Source organism: Alosa alosa, chromosome 5 (genome assembly GCF_017589495.1).
Source record: "Alosa alosa isolate M-15738 ecotype Scorff River chromosome 5, AALO_Geno_1.1, whole genome shotgun sequence".
NCBI classification, from domain to species: Eukaryota; Metazoa; Chordata; class Actinopteri; order Clupeiformes; family Clupeidae; genus Alosa; species Alosa alosa.
In genome coordinates, this window is record NC_063193.1 from 574,947 (window position 1) to 594,453 (window position 19,507).

General features: G+C 39.9%; 1 protein-coding gene across 5 annotated transcripts in view; it reads left to right on the top strand.

Moving 5' to 3' along the window:
• Nucleotides 1-19,507, top strand: part of sart3 (spliceosome associated factor 3, U4/U6 recycling protein) — a 134,322-nt gene that overhangs the window by 87,739 nt on the left and 27,076 nt on the right. For all 5 annotated transcript variants that reach the window (XM_048243279.1, XM_048243276.1, XM_048243275.1 and 2 more), the window contains exons 15-16: nucleotides 10,528-10,687; nucleotides 11,396-11,847. In XM_048243279.1, coding sequence (XP_048099236.1) covers nucleotides 10,528-10,687; nucleotides 11,396-11,847 — 612 coding nt within the window. The remainder of the gene's footprint in view (nucleotides 1-10,527; nucleotides 10,688-11,395; nucleotides 11,848-19,507) is intronic.

Genomic DNA, 19,507 nt, shown 5'->3' on the forward strand with positions numbered 1-19,507 from the left:
TGATGATGTATAGAACACTGGTCATTATTGGGAAAATAAGTCCCTTCAGGGCAGAACAAGACCCCTCCGCTACGCATTGGGGTCCGGTTCGCCCTGTCGGAACTTATTTTCCCAATAATGAGGGGCAGCCGTGGCCTACTGGTTAGGGCTTCGGACTTGTAACCGGAGGGTTGCCGGTTTGAACCCCGACCAGTAGGCACGGTTGAAGTGCCCTTGAGCAAGGCACCTAACCGCTCACTGCTCCCCGAGCGCCGCTGTTGTTGCAGGCAGCTTACTGCGCCGGGATTAGTGTTTGCTTCACCTCACTGTGTGTTCACTGTGTGCTGAGTGTGTTTCACTACTTCATGGATTGGGATAAATGCAGTGTCCAAATTTCCCTCACGGGATCAAACGAGTGTATATATACTTATACTTAATAACCAGCGTTCTATACATTATCCCTTACTTATTATTCTTCCAACCACTTTTTCTGCGTCCAATTCAGCTTTTACCTTTTAACGTAGAAACTTCATTCAAACTTCTAAAGGACTCATGAGCAATGTATCTTTTTAAACTATTAATTAAAAACTATAAAAAATTCCTCATAGACTTAACATTGGGCTGATGACATCACAATAGGACCATTAAGCAATTAGAATCCTGTGCCTGGTGGCCAGGCCACCCGCACCAACTGTCAGTTTCTCAGGCTTAAGGGTCCTCCAATTGCGTTTTTTGCAGCGACAGCGCCCTCAACCCCATTTTCAGAGCACTTCGGTGTTCTGTTGCTATGTTACTAAAACCATCTGTCAGCACTTTTTTTGGAACGTTGCCTAATGCTAACTAACTAGCTAACTGAAATGGCAGCAATCGTTCAGGACTCAGTTCAGCTAAATATGACTTTAACCGAAAAAAGGAGTTCATTTGGCATTACAATAGGATATCATATCAGTTTGCAGCAGTGGTTTAATATTAGTCACAATAGGACTTGGCTGATTTGAGTTTTCCTCTGCCACTACCAACATTGTTAACGGTGTAGGTCCCGCGCTGTCCTAAAGTGTAGCACCAGCGCTGTCCTAAAAGCGCTCAGAGCGCTGCGTAAAAAAAAACTGTCAGCACCGAGGGCTTTTTTCCGCCGAGGGCACTGAGTGCTGTGAACGCTGAATTTCATAGGATTTATATTGAAAATAGCCGCTGTCAGTGCAAAAAACATGTTTGGTGGATTCAGGCCCTTAAGCATACAATCTCATTATCTTAAAACTACAGATCCTGTTCAACTGTTTCCTCTGCCCACAACTGTTTCAAAATAAAGGTCCTCACCACAATAATTAACTGTTAAATCTGCAAAATCCCATAACCATAAACAATTTAACAATTCTCAACTATACTACTCAACTATAGACCGGTTTCAGGTCCCGAACTCGGAGGACATGCACTAGTTTGTTTACACGGACAGAGCATAGAAGGCAAGCTGGCTGAACTTGATATAAGATGAAGAATAAAAGCATATTGCCTAAATATTTCGGTGTAGCCAAGTCTGGATTGTTTTCATCTAGAGGTGTAGCAGGTTTAGCTATGAAAAAGAAACCGATGTTTTACGGAAGGTAGGCTAAAACCATAGACTGTTCTATATATAGGCCTACAGTCTATGGGCTAAACATTTGGCCAGTCACTGTAAAGTTAGGTTAGGCTTAGGCTAATGTTATGGCTTCGACTGCACAAACAATTAGTTTAGATTTAGATGAAAGTGAGAACATTACCTAGCCTAGAAATCTAGACGCACCCTAGCGGCGGCAAATTAATTTGCTCAGCCTGTACGTCTAGTATCAAACCATAGGGATTTCTATTGGCTGACGCCGTGGACTTCATCCAATCACAGCGCTCTATTTTGTTAGAGAGTCTTATGGCGGGCTTAACAGGATAACGACAGTCCTGCGACTGTGAACAACAAGGAAGGTGGCTATGGCGAACAAAGAGCGGTTGTTTGAATCGGCGTTGGCGTCAACTTTGGAGGAGTTGGACTGGATGTATTTGCCGTTTTGCCGACCGGATATGGATATGGTCGTAGCGCTGGCCTATTGCATGCCTAGGCAGTTTGAAAGACAATTCTCTGCCCGCCCCTTGGATTAAGCGAGGTGAATGGTTCGATTCCAGACTATACATTTCAATGATATAGGATGGCCCGCCAGGCTAAACATTACCTACTCAAAGGCTACATAATGATGGGGGTGGGTAATCATTTCCCCTGAGGTCAGAGGATAATTACTTTGATAAAGTAGCCTATGCCACTGGCCACACATTGAACGATTGACTGAAATACAATGCACAAAATGCAGTGTGCTGGATATTAACTGACAGGAAAGTAGCCTATACATGACGGATTAGCTAAGCTAGGCTACCTTATAGTAGGCCTATGCAATAATGTTATTTGCAAACCCATGTCTACTTTCTTACAAAAAACAACTCAAATGGAGTGTCAACTTTAACTTTAGGCTACCCTGCATGTTGTCATTTGTGTGAAATGTAGGCTAACGTTAGCCTCCGTTCTCATATGGATCATATCGATAAGTCTCTTAAAATGATATGCTATTTTATATTCTGTGATTGAAGCTCAAAACATTTCACTTTATTTTCAATTTAATGGCTACACTTAGGCCCCGTTTTAAGCCCAACACTAATTAGGTGTCTGTCACTTAGTTTTATTATCACCATCGTAGACCCAGAGGAAATTAGTTGTGCCAACACTGAGGCAGTTCTGGATGATTTGATATTATAACAGTAAATTAAAATTAAAGCATTAAATAAATGCATGTTTTCACAGCATCCAATGGTAGTGTTTAATTATTGTAATGATTTCAATTAAAGTGCCTACAAATCAATTAGCATTTATTCTACAGGTTATAAAATTTTTTTTTGCATTTTCATGCACTGGTAATTCCTTGGGAATTGCATTTCTAGTTATTATTCGTCTCACCAAATTTCTGCGTCTAATTCAGCTTCAACCATTTAACGAAGAAACTTCGTTCAAACTTTCTAACGTAGGTCATGAAAAGGACACTTGAGGAATGTATTTTTTGTAAACGTTATACTTTTTGAGATAGTAATATAAACTAGAAAACGCAATTCCAGGGAATTACTAGTGCATGAAAATGCAAAACATATGGTGTGAAATATATTGTTAAAACAGATGATGTGCTAATAGGCAACCAACATGAAGAGGTTTAATATAGTTGGAATGACTGAACAGTTAAATAGGTGGATAGTTTAAAAGGTTAAATTATTTGCTAGGTAGATGAGGTTTAATATAGTTGGAATGACTGAACTAGGTAGATGAGGTTTAATACAGTTGAAATGACTGAACCTAGGTGGATAGTTTAAAAGGTTAAATTATTTTCTAGGTAGATGAGGTTTAATATACAGTAGTTGGAATGACTGAACTAGGTAGATGAGGTTTAATATAATTGGAATGACTGATCAGTTAAATAGGTGGATAGTTTAAAAGGTTAAATGATTTGCTAGGTAGATGAGGTTTAATGTAGTTGGAATGACTGAACAGTTAAATAGGTGGATAGTTTAAAAGGTTAAATTATTTGCTAGTCAGATGAGGTTTAATATAGTTGGATTGACTGAACTAGGTAGTTAGATGAGGTTTAATATAGTTGGAATGACTGAACTAGGTAGATGAGGTTAAATATAGTTGGAATGACTGAACAGTTAAATAAGTGGATAGTTTAAAAGGTTAAATTATTTAATAGGGAATTATTGTAGTGAGGACTTTTATCTTGAAACAGTTGAACATGATGTGTAGTCTTAAGAGAATGAGACTGTATGCTTAAAGGTCCAGTATATAGGAAATAATGGAAAATAAATTGTAACCATTCCAAAAATGATCACCATATGTTGTCAGAGAGTAAGGAAACACGATGAATTGAAGTAATGGCTTATTTGACAACATTACTCTAACCCGTGAAACCTTGTAAAACCGGTTACGGGGCAGAATCTCTTGGAATTTTCGTTTATGTTTTGAACGATCAATTCTAGAATAGCGTATTAATAATGGGCTAGCGCGTCCACCTATTTGGGTTGCCAAATTAGCAAAGGCCAACTGTCAACAGCTGTCATTTGTAGTCATGAACGCCTATGAGAGGCAGGCAAATTTCCAAAATTAAAACAAGAAACAAATTAAGTGGACATCGGAGGAGCTTCTTGAGATGGTGACGTCTTCGTCAAACGAAGAATATCATATCTGACGCAGAGCTGGCCATATTTCTCCACAACAGGTAGCCTAGGCTAAACTTCATCTGCCTCGCTAACTTCAGCTAAATATGTTACGTTGGTTAGAGAGGTATTTTTTGTTTTCACTGTTTCCGTAATGTGTAGCTGGGTCATGGTTGGAGAAACGTTAAAGCAGCTGCAGGTCAACTAACGTTAGCTAAGTCTTTACATCTGGCAACCCAGAAGAGGCTCGCGTCTGGTAGTCTTGAGAACGTTCACCAGTGTTTTGATTTTGGCCTACAGAACGTTCGGTAACAATCCTACAAATCGCACCTTTAACCTACATTAACAAAATACTATCTAGCCTGAGAAACTGACAGTTGATGCAGGTGGCCGGAACACCTGGCCTAGGATTCTAATTGCTTAAGAGCTCTATTGTGATGTCATCAGCCCAATGTTAAGTCTATGGGGAAATTTTGAATAGTTTTTAATTAATAGTTTAATTAGTATAAAAGTTATAAAGATGAAAAATACAAAGCCCAGATGTCCTAAGTAAGACCTACGTAACATAGTTTGAATGAAGTTTCTACGTTAAACGGTTGAAGCTGCATTAACTGCGTTAGAAGAAGAAGAATAAAATGCCTAGGAAGAACAGTACAGTGCATTTTTATGCACTGTAATCAAGCTTATTTTTCCCCATAGACTTTGCATTGGCACTTCGACATCACAATGGGCTAATCAAAACTGATTTGCCCCTGTGTCAACTGACAGCTGCTCAACTAGGCCCCCTCACAGAGCCAATTAAACTGATTGCACCTGTATCAACTGCTTTCTGCTCAACTAGGCCAACTCTCTCTGTGTCTGTCCATTCTACAAGGATATAAGGCACATTCCAAGGGCTATTAACGACTTACAATGCAATCAACTGCACCTGTGCTCTCACCAGTGTTGGGAACGTTACTTTGAAATGGTAATTAGTTATAGTTACTCACTACTTGTTCCAAAAAGTAACTGAGTTAGTAACTGAATTACTCTATGATAAGAGTAACTCGTTACCAGGGAAACTATTTGCGTTACTGTTACAAAAAAAAAAGTTGCTATATGTCAAAGAATTTGGATTTTTTTGAGCAGTTCAAAGTCAAAGTCTGCTTTATTCTCAATTTCTTCACATGTCAAGACATACAAAGAGATCAAAATTACATTTCCCACTATCCCACGGTGGAGACGATACATATTTTACCAATTAGGTCCACAGACAAACATAACATTCAAGTAAACAATATAAAAAGTAAAAATAAGAAGGCACATACAATGAAGAAAATAAGAGCAGCAAAATTTGAGTTGAAAATGTGCAATTGTGCATACAGTAGAGTCAATATAATAGTGCAAATGTCAGGCCAATAAATGGCTGAGGTAGTTCTGTTTGACCTAAGTATGCAAGTGGCATAGTGGTGCAAGTTATGTAAGAGCAGCAGAAGTGTGTTCAGAAGTGTTTTCAGGACAACCGGTCAACAACAACAAGTTGCAAAGTGTGCAAGTGTACAAGTGGAGTAGTGCAAGGCGGCCATTGTGGGTCCAAAGTCCAGGATGGTATGTATTGTGTTGTGTATGTAAGTTTTGAGCAGCCAGTTGAAATGAGTAGAACAGACAGGTGTTTGTAGGCTACATACAGTGGGTCCCCGTTAAGTTTGGACGGGTTCCTTCATGAATCACGCACCCCATTTTCTCAGCAGAAATGGCACAAACTGCAGTTGACACAAGGTGTCACTTGGGTGCCACTACTATTTTTGATGCGACTGACTTACTGCTTCCATGACGCAGCGGGGGCACGGGAACTTAAATTGATCACGGTAGTTTAAGCTTACACTTGACAAAACATTCTAATATGAAAATGTAGATGCAATTGTTGTAAAATTGTGCAGCTCCTTTTAAAAAGCACCGTGTGCAGGGATGGAGAGAGAAAAAGCGAGGGGATAGGCCTATGTGTGTTAGAACTTAGCGTGTGGAAAAGTACGTGCTGTTGAGACTGGAGCGAGTCATATTCAAAATAATGCAAAAAAGCAATTATCCTCATTCATTGCAACCAAAGCATGCCTGCTTGCCGGCGTTCAAACGAAAAATATATCAAAGCAACTTTTATGCTTTGAATGTAGCACCTAAAAAATGTTTAAACAGCTGGACAAATGATTTAGCTAATTGATTATATAACCTGTACACCAGCAATTGTTGAACATTTACCTGTACAAGTACATTGACAGTAGCCCAGCCTAACAGCATGTTGTAGGCCTACTGTAGAAATTTCACTTAAATTGCAACCGCAACATGCCTGCTTGCCAACGTTCAAACGACAACGAAAAAGATAATAAAACAACAAGAGGGTTGAGTCTGAATGACACTGAGTTTTTAGACACTGAGTTTTTGTAGTTAAGAAATATTTTCGTATAAAAAATGGTCATTCTTCAATCTCCTTCACTGACGCCTATGGAAAAGGCTTAACGTCCCAAAACAACGATCAATGATCATCAAATTTCTCTCTCACATTGCTCCTCATAACCATCTATAAAAAAAGTGTTTCTGTTCTTTTTGAGCACATCCGAATCCCAGGACATAACGCACTGGACCTTATAATAGGCTCGAGATATAATTCCAAAGGGGCAGATAGGGGCCACTGCACTTAAAACTTAAAAAGATGAAGCTTTCGAGCGTTGAAATTGCAATCAGTGACTGGCATCGGGTGAACGAAGCTTTTTTCGAAGTTGAACAGGCTATTAAAAACTATTTGCGCACCTCCATGTCACAGGAGAGACTGGGCTCTCCTTCTATGAAAAAAGACGTTAGGCTACCTGCAAACTGGCCTATGATTTCATTGCTGAGTTTGCGGCAAAGCAAGAAAATGTTTTTTTCCTGAGTCAGGATATGGCGAAGTCAGTGTCATTTATTTGTCCAATGTTAGCCTACAGACCAGTTTCCATAGTGCACATCTTATCAACAGTTTGAATGTCGTGTGTGTTTCTGCTCATTGACAAATACCGTTCAGCACAATGATTCATGCCCAATTAATTTCCCCTGTTAAAGTGTACGCCTTTTGTTATTTGGTTTCGTGATGATAAACACCATATGGCCAAATATGTGACTCAGCTAATGTTATAGGCTATACAATTGAATTTCCCCTCTTAAAGGCAAGCTGGTGTAGCTTATTAGACTAGGCTACTATTAAAATACACCGACGGTAGCCTTGGCTATGTGTAAAGTAAGCTATCGCATGATTTCATGCACGTAAGTGAAAAGGGCCTTGCATCTATCAAGTTCGGGCCTACCTCGCATCCCCTTCATGACGGCCCTGCAGCTCCTCATAAGACAGCGAGGAAAAAGTTAAAATACGCGATAAAACCGGAAAAGTTGACAGGTTTGTTTCGTCCCGTGATTATTTGTGAAATTGTGCAAACGACAGCCTTTTCAAGGCATTTCAAGGAAGGAGTCGTAGCATGCAAGCTCCCAAATTGACCCAGTAGCCTAAGGCATCAATAAATTGTTGGGACTGGGGAGGGTCATGCGTTTTTTCTCAATCACTTTGGAGGGTCATAGAAAAAATTCTTGCTGGCGAGGGAGGGTCACGTCTTTTTTGACTAACGCTCCCAAAACTCCTCCGGTAGCCCCTTAATTAAATAAATAACGAACAGTCCCTAATTGATTAAAAGCCTAGGCCTACACCAGCAATTGTTGAACATTGACCTGTACAGGACATTGACAGTAGCCCAGCCTAACAAGCAAATGTTGCAAAATACATCAAAAGACGCAATTAATCAGAAATAAATAATGTAATCTGCATCGCTTTATTTAACAAACTGCAAGCAACAAGAGCATTGAGTTCGCTGTAAGGCCAAACCCAAGAGCAAAGCCTATCTGTTAAGGCAGTCGACAAGCTATATAACGAGCTGTGTGCCTGGAAAGACGATAGATGACGGCTCTGGTCATCCCATACCCTCCCCCCACTTCCTGTAACCTACCATTATGAAGGCCTGTAGCCTAAAATGACTCATTGCCGTTTTGTGACATTAAGCTTTTTCACGTTAAGCCCCCCTCCCCCATCCCCTTCTTTCACAAGCAGTGGGGGAGCGCGGGGCACAAAGTAACACTTTTTGGTAGACAAAGGAGGGTTCTCCGCGCTTCTGTCTTTTCGCCACAATCCGTTGCAACCAGGCCAGGACAGATATTTTAGAGAGGAGAGACGCCGGTGCAGCTCAGATGTCTTCTTAATTTTCTTTATTCTTCAGTAAAAGGTGCAGAACACTATTAAACTTTGACTAACATTTCGATGTGGTGATGTTTTTGACTAACGAACATCGAAACGTTAGTCAAAGTTTAATAATGTTCTGCACCTTTTACTAAAGAATAAAGAAAATTAAGAAGACATCTGAGCTGCACCGGCGCCTCTCCTTCTCTAACACTTTTGGCTTTGGCTAAATATTTCTAAAATCATTTGAGTTTCACTAGTCACATGTTTTAACAAGCAACACTTGTTATTGAACTAATAACAGACGTGTGTCGAAAATTGACTTTATTTTCCATACGGAGAAATAACATATGCAGAGTCTAACCAAGGTCAATCTTGCCAAAACCCTAGCCCTCAAACCTGAAAACACATGAGGCAAAAGTGCAAAACTAACTAAACTAACACATGCATATTTTTGTATTGCAATCATTGTAGCCTACAGTTGTAACAGCGTGTAACAGTCGTTTTACTCCCCGGATGCGCTCATTATAAAGAACGTTTAACGTGTCCCAAAAACAGCTATCAATTAATCACCAAACGTCTTATAAACAAGTATTGCCAGGAGCAACACCTTGCAAAAAATGATAACATTAGGCCTAGGCCTGAATGCTGTCATTTTGTTAACATTACTGTTAAGGAGATGCTGTAGGCAAAGTCTATATTTCAACCTCGTTAGTGTAGTAAAAAAAATCAGAACTATTCACAAGGTTTCTGGGCAGCATATTTATGTTCTGTTAGCAAGCGAACTTCTCATGACTACCGACAAAGTAGCCTACTGCCAGCTGACGAAGCTCTCATTTTAAAACATTATTGAGAGACAGACACTGTACAATCAAGAAATCTTGCCACTGAATCCAAAACTATGTTTAATATTATGTACAAGGCTTAGGCTACAGTGGACTAGCATGTTGCAGGGGCTTCTAAAAACACAGAGAAACGCACTGAAAACTCGGCCAATCACAGCCCTTGCTGTCGAATGCGCCGTCTGGTTCGACCGTGGAACTCCACAGCGGACTATGCTGCCCCCAAGCGGCTGCAGTTGTACTTACATTTCACCATTCACCATGATCGTGAATGAAGTGTCAATTTTTAACTGGGACCCACTGTAACTTTCGATATTTATTAGATAGATAGATAGATCGATAGATGCTTTATTGATCCCCAAGGGGAAATTCAAAGATATTGCACATCCACATGACTTCAGCCTGTGTCATAGGTTTTTGTTGTGAGGCAGAAAGATCTCGCTTTTGATGCTTGGAGGACTTGGCTCCGAGTCCTTCTTTGCTGGTGGATGGCGAGCTATCATCTGTGGTGGAGGTATCGGTGTTTTTTGGCCACTAGCTTTAGATGCGTGTGTGAGATGCTTCATTAAATTACAGATTACAACGGATGTCGACAAAGTCTTCGCTTCGACATAATGTACACATTACATGCACGTTCTTGCCTTTGACCACAATGAATTTGAAGTAGTGCTTATATCTCCACCTTGAAAATGGCAACTTTCATCGTTGGATTGCTCCTGACCTCTGCTGTCTATCAACATCCATTAAACTATCTACCTATGCACATTTATTAATTCACTATTAAATAATTTAGCTATTTAAACTACTCAACTATTGAACTGTTCAGCCATTCCAACTGTCAGTTTTCATCAACTATGACTCCCGCCAACTGTTTTCTCTGCCTAAAACTGTTTCAAAATAAAATTCTTCACTAAAATAATTTCCTATTAAATTATTTAACAATTTAAACTATCTAACTGTTTAACTGGTCAGCCATTCCAACTATCAGTTGTCATCAACTATGGCTCCCGCCAACTTTCCTCTGCCCACAACTGTTTCCAAATAAAAGTTTGTTTTGCATTTTCATGCACTGAATTCCTCGGAATTACATTTTCTAGTTCAGTTCAGAACTTGGTTGGAAAAATTGATGGAAGCTTTTAACTGAAGAAGATTTTTACCATTTGAGATTGCTTATATTAGGTATTATCTCTCTGGCAAACCTGCCCGAGCCTATGCCCTTATATTCTTTTTTGACTCTTTATTTGACTTTTGGATATCCAGACCGCAGAAAAGGAGGCCAATCAGGTGAAACATGAGGAGGTAAAAGCAGAGGAGCGGAGAAGGGTCAAGGCCAACAAGAAAACCCTGAAAAAGAGTCACAAAAGCAAGTATACTGCGGAGAAAAGGAAAGCTGAAAAAGATGACATCTATGAAGCATCAGGTGAAAAGCTGTGTTTCTGCATATTTGTATCATAGTAAGGGGCTAAGATAGATGTGAAAGATGAGGTCAGTTGGATCTTGGACCTTAAAAGCAGGGTGTGATTTATGTGGGGGTTCCCACCCCTCTTCTGTTGTTGATACCCCCCCCCCCCTCTGGTTAATTATTTTTACTCCCCACCCCCACGTAAAGCAGATAATGATAATGCAGTCAACTAGAGTGGACACTTAGCCTATTGCAATCGCCCAACCTTATCCATTGCTAGTAGTCTAGTGCAGCAACCGTCTCTCACTGTTGCTTGTCAACAACAATTTGCGATTAAGGTAAACAGAAACGTTGTTCACTATCCTTCCTTTAGTTTGAGAAACGGTCACTTTCTCTCTTTGTTCCAGTCTATTAGTCTTAAAACAACTCTCCACTTTGTCCTCTTTTTTCTCCTTTGTTGGTCAATCTGTAAGTGCACTGACTTACTCCTAATGGTTTCATCTTTTACTTAAGAAATTAAATATTTTTTTTTACTTTTTTTCCTCTGCATGCACTGGAATGTTTCCTTCATGAAATGCAATTCTAGATAAAAAAAAAAAAAAATAGGCTCATCATATACCCCCTGATTTCCCCCTGGGTACACTTTAGGTCTCAATCATGGAAATGCAAGCTACCTTGAAAATCTAACCATGTAACAGGACAGTAAACAATCACATTTCATTCCAGAGCTCCCGCTTAAGCGACATTGTGGAGATGGTGATCCAGAGGGGGTTGAAACTGAGGCTGGGCAGTTTGGTCTTGAAGAGCCCCATCATAAAGACATAGGTAACTTTGGAGCTGCCAATAGAAACCAGCAAGTGCAACCAGAGGCAACTCGGATTAAGCATGAGGCTACACAAGACAAGTGGCAAGACAACTGCAGTGTCTTCATCAGCAACCTGGCTTTCACCTTACAAAACCCAGAGGAACAACTGGGAACTATCTTTCAGACCTGTGGCACTGTAAAGCAGGTTCGACCTATTTTCTCAGGCCATGGAACTTTTCGTGGTTACTGCTATGTGCAGTTCCAGGACCCACTAGCTGTTGCTGAAGCACTGAAGCTAGACCGGCAGGAGCTTGAGGGCAGACCTATGTTTGTGTCACCATGCATAGACAAGAAGAAGAACCAAGACTTTAAGGTAGGTCCATATGACAATAAAAAAAATATATTTAGAAAATAGAGTTGAAGGTCACATTTGGGCATCCCATTTTTCTGTTGAATGTATGAAAATGAGATAGAGATGGTTTGTAAAGAAAATTGTAATTAGAGTAATTTGAACCCAGGGACTTTTTTTGACCATGACCACGAGTTTAACACCCCCTTCGCTTTGGGCATACTTCACTTGTACAGCCTGGGAAGTGATCCATCTGAAATAATAGTATAACATTTTAAAAGTAGGTGTTGGGACATCATAAATGCATTTCAACCATCAAAAGCTCTTGAAACATTCCCTTTTCATCCACCATGTCAGCAAAAAGATATTCACAAGCTGTCTTCTGGATCCATCTGACTGTGACTGTTTTATTGTACTCTTCAAAAATCTTCTCCCCCTGGCTTTCTCTGAAGAACTTCATTGACCATCTGTGTATATAACAAATAACCACATACCATAATTCAACCAGTTGCACTCCAATATCAACAATGAACATTGAAGGACGTGATGTTACATTTATCGAAACGGCTTACATTATTGGCTGCCGAAATCTTTTTTATGACTGCACAGAGTGGCATATCGCCATTCATACTTGTTGTCAGAAGGTTGCAAAATCAACATGTATTGGTCAGTTTCATAGCATGTTTCACCTGCTTGGTGGAACTGCTGGTAATCACAGGTCCCATCACTGTCAGTTACCTTGACTTTACTAGCGTTCTCTAGAAAAAAATGTATACACCTGTATGATACGAGGTGATACAATTAATTAAGATATACTACACCATATCAAGTTTAGGCTACTAAGATTCTAAATAACATTACTAATAACAATAAAAATAATAATAATCATAATAATTATAATAATGATAATAATAATGTGTAAATCTTACCCAGGCTAGAAATTACACCAGGAAATCCAAAAACACTAATATAGCTACTTAGCAATTATAACCAACATTAGTGTAAGGATAATTATCTTGTCATTTTGCAAATACATAAAGTACAGCAGAAATTGAGAAGCCCATATTAAGGAACAATTTGATCTCAAATCTACATCACTGCACAGATTGATGCTGACTGATGCTGACTTGCAAAAAAAGAACATAAATCATGTTTTTCATGATGCATTGTCAATAGCCAAATATTGTTCTACTATATGGAAACTTCACAACAACGCACCTAATAGACTATAAGATCAGGAGTAGGGTTGGGCACCGAAACACGGTTCTAATATGGAACCGGTGCCAACGCAAACGGTAGTAACTGCATCGAATAACAACGTGGATTTCTGTGCCTCATTTTGGTGCTTAAATGCGTTTTTTATTTTTTTTTATTTTTATGAGGCATCACTGCATGTCATGCCATCTCTAACATCTTGCTCTGATAGCAACACATCCAGATACAGTTAGCTAACATATGATAAACACTGGATGTATAAACCAGAGGGGTGCACCACATAGGCGAGTGGACAGTGTTTGACAGCTTCATGTGGAGCCCAAAGTAGCTTACTTTAAAGCGATATCGCAGCTCCTTTCAAAATCTAGCAGTGGGCCTAACTACACACAAGCAAAAGGCTATGAAACAACATCAACAGTAGGCTAGCCTATACGTTACACAATATCCTTGCTAATGCTAACTGACATTTATTTGAAATGTTATTAGCAAAGTTGTAAGGTGAAAACTTTATTTCACGGTGTGTTATGGCATGATATTAATCTTTCATGTGCACGAGGCCCATATAGCATCACAATGAATATGAAGATCATGTTAAAAGTTAGCTGGCAAAAACATAAATATGTAGGTTACATACCTGATGTCACTGAGCTGTCAAAGAGGCTACGAAACCATCTCCGTACGTTATCGCTAATTAAACTCCGACTGGTGTTAGCGCATAGCCATAGTTGCTGTTAAAATGCCTACTAGGCTAGCACTGGGAATCTAAACACTTCAACAACAACATGTAGCCTAACATGTTCAAAACTACTGCGTGTTATGGGTTAAGACATGAAATTTCTTGAAGCATTTGGGAACACACTGAATTAACTGGAAAGTAGAGTCCCTGTTAGATTAGCTGTCGTTGTCCATGACCTGGCAGTTTTATGGCAAACAATTTTATGGTTTTAACATACCTTATAGCAAACCGCCTACACTGGGTAAACTTGAATAGTAAATTGAATATAACAGTTAAATTTCATGTTCAAATTTGTCTTATCAAAAAAAAAAGCAATTCATGCTTTAGACCATTTTAACATTTTAAAAACAAAGTACGGTTCAGGCACCGGCACCGTATAAAAGTAACGATTTAGCACCGGTATCGGATAAAACCCAAACGATACCCAACCCTAATCAGGAGGCTCTTGTTGGACTATTAGTTGGTTTCCAGACTATTGCATTTGCAGTACTAATCACTTCACTCAGGTCATAATGAACCATTCCTACTGTTGTGTAGCTTAACTGTCAGTCCCCATCGTCAAGATACAACTATGATACAACTAAAAATGACCAAGCTAAATGGACGAATATTAAGTGTCATTTTTTATTTCACTTCAGTTGTCCATACCTTTGTTTTCACCGAGTTATCCCAAACCAGAAGTGGCCGCAATGTCGAGAATATGGTCACGTTTGGATATTTGAGTATGGAAAAAGCATGGAATTTTGAAATGGAAAATGTGTAAGAACCCTGTGGTTTGTTGTCACCATGTGCGGAGAGACCTCCCAGAGGGGAGTGGCTGAACAGTCTGTGGTTGGGGTGAGACCAGTCTTTGATGATGCTTTTCACCTTGCACAAGCATTGCTTGCCCTGGATGACCTCGATGGAGGGGAGTGAGGAACAGGTGATGTGTTGGGCAGTTTTCACCACCCTCTGCAGTACCATACTGTGACAGTTGGTGAGGATGCTCTCGATGGTGCAGGTTCACAAGGATCTGAGGTGGTTTCTCCACATCTCAGAGAGGTTGAAACTTGAAGCTGGTGACACTCTAGCTCAGCATCATTAATGAGAATGGGGTGCCAGTTTGACTTCCTGTAGTTCACAATGAGCTCTTTGGTCTTATTTGTGTTGAGAGCCAAGTTTTTGTCGGTGCACCACGTTGATAGGTGCTGAACCTCCTTCCTCCCTGTAGGCCGTCTCGTTTTTGCTGATGAGACCAATTACTGTTGTGTTGTCTGCAAACTTGACAATGGTGTTAGGTCCATGTACAGGTGTGCAGTCATAGGTGAAGAGGAAGTAGAGGAGAGGGCTCAGCACACTGTCCTCTGGTACGCTGGTGTTTAGGGTGAGGGTTGAGAAGGTGTATAATTGGCATAAAGGGCAAAATTGTTTTCCGGATTATCCACATGCAAGTTTAGATCCCCTGTTATAATAAGACCGTCAACCTCTATGCAAATGGATGACCGTAGTTCACCTAGCTCTTCAAGAAATGCTTTAGCTGAATGTTTTGGAGGCCTGTAAATAGTCAGTAATAAAATCTGAGGAGGAGACTTAATACATGCACATTCAAATGATACAAAGTCACCGAATATTGAGGCTATCCCCCCACTTCTTTTATTTGCTCTGGTAGCACTCAAAAAAATGAAATTTGGGGGAGCTGATTCGATGAGGGTAGTAGCACTGTTTGCTTGATCTAACCATGTCTCAGTTGTAGTAAAAAATCAAGGTTGTGTGTGCAAATCAGATCATTAATAAAGAATGACTTGTTTGAATCTGATATTTAGAAGTACAACCGTATTGCAATCAAAATTAGTGATTTGTTTCCTGCTGCTGCCATCAGAATTCTCCACTGCGCATTTCGTGCTATGTGCCAGCTGAGGATATCAACTAAGAGGTTGTTGCTGTTTAGGAGATCCTTCTGAACGGGAAGGGGGTGGAGGTGCCAAAGTACCGACTCTGCTTCCACTAGCCAAACTTTGACTGTCCTCATTGTGGGCTTCACACGTTTGATGAGTGCTGAGTACTTTGGCAGTAGAAACAATGAGAGGTGGTCAGATTGTCCTAGTTGGGGGAAGGGAACGGCTTTGTACGTGTTATCCATGTTATTGTATCATAGTATTATACATGGGCTTGACTTCTCTTGTGGGGCAGGAAATATTTTGATGAAATTTAGGCAGTACAGTCTTTATATTAGAGTGGTTGAAGTCACCCATGACAATGAAGGCTGCCTCGGGATGCAAAGTCTGTTGTTTGCTGATGCAGTATGCAGTTCTTTCATGGCAAGCTAAGCATTCGTGTCCGGGGGTACATAGACTGCCGTCATAACATTTACATGTATTAATTTAGCAGACACTGTTGTCCAAAGTGACTGTTACAACTGCCTTGCTCAAGGACACAACGGTGGAAGCTGGGAATTGAATCCACAACTTTCAGGCTACTATACACTAGCTCCTTAACCACTACACTACCACCGCCCCATAACAGTGGATGTAAACTCTCTGGGCAGATAGAAAGGTCTACACTTAACCATGAGATACTCTAGGTTAGCTGATGGTAGTGTCCGTGCAACAAGTTTTGTTTACATGAATGCACACACCCCCACCACTGGTCTTACCGGAGCCAACAGCTGTTCTGTCTGCTCGGAGGATGCAGCACCTGCTAGCTCGGTCAAGCTGTTGGGTACTTTGTTGTTTAGCCAGGTTTCTGTGAAAACCATATTATAGTCCAAAAAGAACACTGGCAGGGAAAAAGCTTGGTAGTGAGAGTCGATGCGGAGTTAGCTTTAAGCCTAGCTTTCAAACCTCTGCCATGGTGTTTACATTTTATGACCTGCCAATGGTTACTTCCGGTCGGTGTGACGGTGTTGCTATGTCCCACTTTTCTGGCAATCTCTGGTATTGATAAAGATGTTAGTATTGCAACCCATGTCCAAAAGTTTCTATCAGCTGTATGATATGTGCGCTAAACTATGTTTAGTGAAAATACTTGAAATAAACAGATTACTACTAATTTGCAAAATCCGGAGAGACAGGGCTTTGCGATGGATCCGCACCACCATCTTGGATTTATCTTATATCACTCGATTTAACCAGAACTACGTAGAGAGGGTTTTCTAATGTTATTAGCCAGTTATTCCTAGCTATCTAGCTAGCTTTGTACTGAAGGTAGTTAAGTTAGCTGTATCATCATTCCCTAACATATTCCTAGTTAAATATTAATATTCAGTATAAGTATACTCTTTTGATCCTGTGAGGGAAATCCCAATTTGTGAATTAGTGAAACACACTCAACACACAGTGAACACAGTGAGGTGAAGCACAGACTAATCCCGACGCAGTGAGCTGCCTGCTACAGCAGCGTTCGGGGAGCAGTGAGGGGTTAGGTGCCTTGCTCAATGGCACTTCAGCCGTTCCTATTGGTCGGGGTTCGAACCGGCAACCATCCGGTTACAAGTCCGAAGCCCTAACCATTAGCCCACGGCTGCCCCTAATCAATCACTATTCAGTCTTCAGTTGTCTGTAAAAAGAAAGAGAAAACCATTACTTGGACATATTTTAACACTAGAAAGCAGGATGTGACTTACCAAAACTCGCACTCCATCAGAAAAAAGATGCCATCCAATGTTTCCCCTACAGTGTATTCAGCAGCACAGCTGCTGAATTACTTGTACACTGTAAAAGCACAACAGCCAATGTCCTGATGAAATTGTTTTCTGAAAGTCATGACTAAGTTAAATGCATCAAATCCTCACTTAGCCTCTTATTATTTTTGACATGTAGGCTGCATAAATTTTATGTTTCAGGCGATTACAAGCCCAAAGACAAGCATCAATTTCTCGCAGAGTAGGCCTAACCATCACAATATCACACAAATTCTTCACTCAACACATGGCAAACCGTATATCAGAATAAACAGCAGACCTTACAGAATATGAAGTTATAAAGCATGTCTCTAAAATAAGCAGTTCCCGAGAAATCTGTTGAAATTGAAACAAATTGCTGCATGGTCTCCAACTTGGGCCAAAATTATAACATATTCTAAAGTAGCCTAAACTATTTATGTCAGTACATAGATTTTTGTAAATTACTTAACCATAGAGTATCCCACCGTAATGGTTCTTATATTGCCAGATTTCAGACAATCCTACTTACACAGATATAAGTATCTACTGGCATGCTCCTAGTTAGCCTGACGAGCCAGACCCACATTAAAATGTAGGGTCTGGGGACTCACCATTCGCAGATGTGTGGAACACTATTTGACTGAAATGGTAATCAGGTAATCAATAGTACATTACATTACATTTAGCAGACACTTCTTGACCAAAGTGACTTACATATGTCGGCTATATTACAAGGGATCACATTGTCCCCGGAGCAACTTGGGTTTAAGTGCCTTGCTCAAGGGCACATTATAGTGTTAATTTTGTCACCTATTTTTAATTTAGTCTTAGTCCTAGTCTTGTGACAAAATGTCCTTTTTAGTCTTTGTCATATTTAGTCATTCAAATATCATTTTTGTTAGTCAAGTTTTTTAGTGGACTAAAAGTCTAGCCATTTTAGTCTAGTTTTAGTCAAAAAGAAAACTAAAGGTATCTTAGTCTTAGTCAGTTTTAGTTCGACACATTTTAGTCTTTTTTTTTTTATAACAAATTATTTCTGATTACCATTTGAGTCAAATAGTGTTTCACACATCTCAATTTTCCAACAATATTGTGTGTCCACAGGGCTACTCGAGTCTGTTATAATTACTCATTCTGATTTTTTGTCAGTCAGTATGTTTACATGCACAGGTAAGTCGAGCTACAGTTATAGCTCGGCTGGGATTTGACCATAGACAGTAAAAGATTTGATGGGACCACTGTCATATTCGTAGACCAGTGTTTCTCAAAGTGTGGTCCGGGGATCACTGGTGGTCCGCAAGCTATCCCAAGTAGTCCTTGAGCAGGCGTGGTAAAATATAATATAGATGAGTTATTTGCAATATTGAACCAACTTGTATGTAAAAAACAGTTCTGCAACACTGTCTATGTAAGATATGCCAGTTTAAATCATACAGTATGAATCCACACAATAAGCAAAGTGCAAAGACAATAAGCAAGGTGGTTCAGTGAGTAGGCCTATTGTGTAGACTAATTATAGGCTAGTGGTGAAGTAGGTCTAATCTTTTTTTTTTTTTTAGCTAGGGTTAGTTAAGTGGTCCTGAAACTGAAAAGTTTGAGAAACACTGTCATAGGCCAAAGTATTAATATTTTACTCCTATAAGCTAGATGGCGATATAAGCCAAACACAACACATTCCCCAAACAGACTCTCCATCTTAGCCATAGCTAACTTGCTAGCTGAACTTTCCATATTAGCTTACTTGCTAGCAAACTTTGCATCATCCAGTCTAACTAGTTAAATAGTTGACATTACATGATGAACATTTTCGATTATGGACATTCTGGGGATGTTAATTTGTATGAGAGAAGCTTCAACTTCTGGGCATTGTGGCATAAAGCTTAGGTAGTTAGCTTGCTAATAACTCTGGCAGAAATCTCCAGTGTTCTTGTTCCATGTAGTTTAGATGTTGCAGCCACAGGGTTGCAGCAACAGCACTTAGACTAGCCTACAGGAAAGCTGTTAGCATGAACTCATTCGAATATTTTGAAAACATAACAGCTAGATATTCTGTCTTCTCATTTTGTAGACGAAAATGAAGAGAGATTTTATCT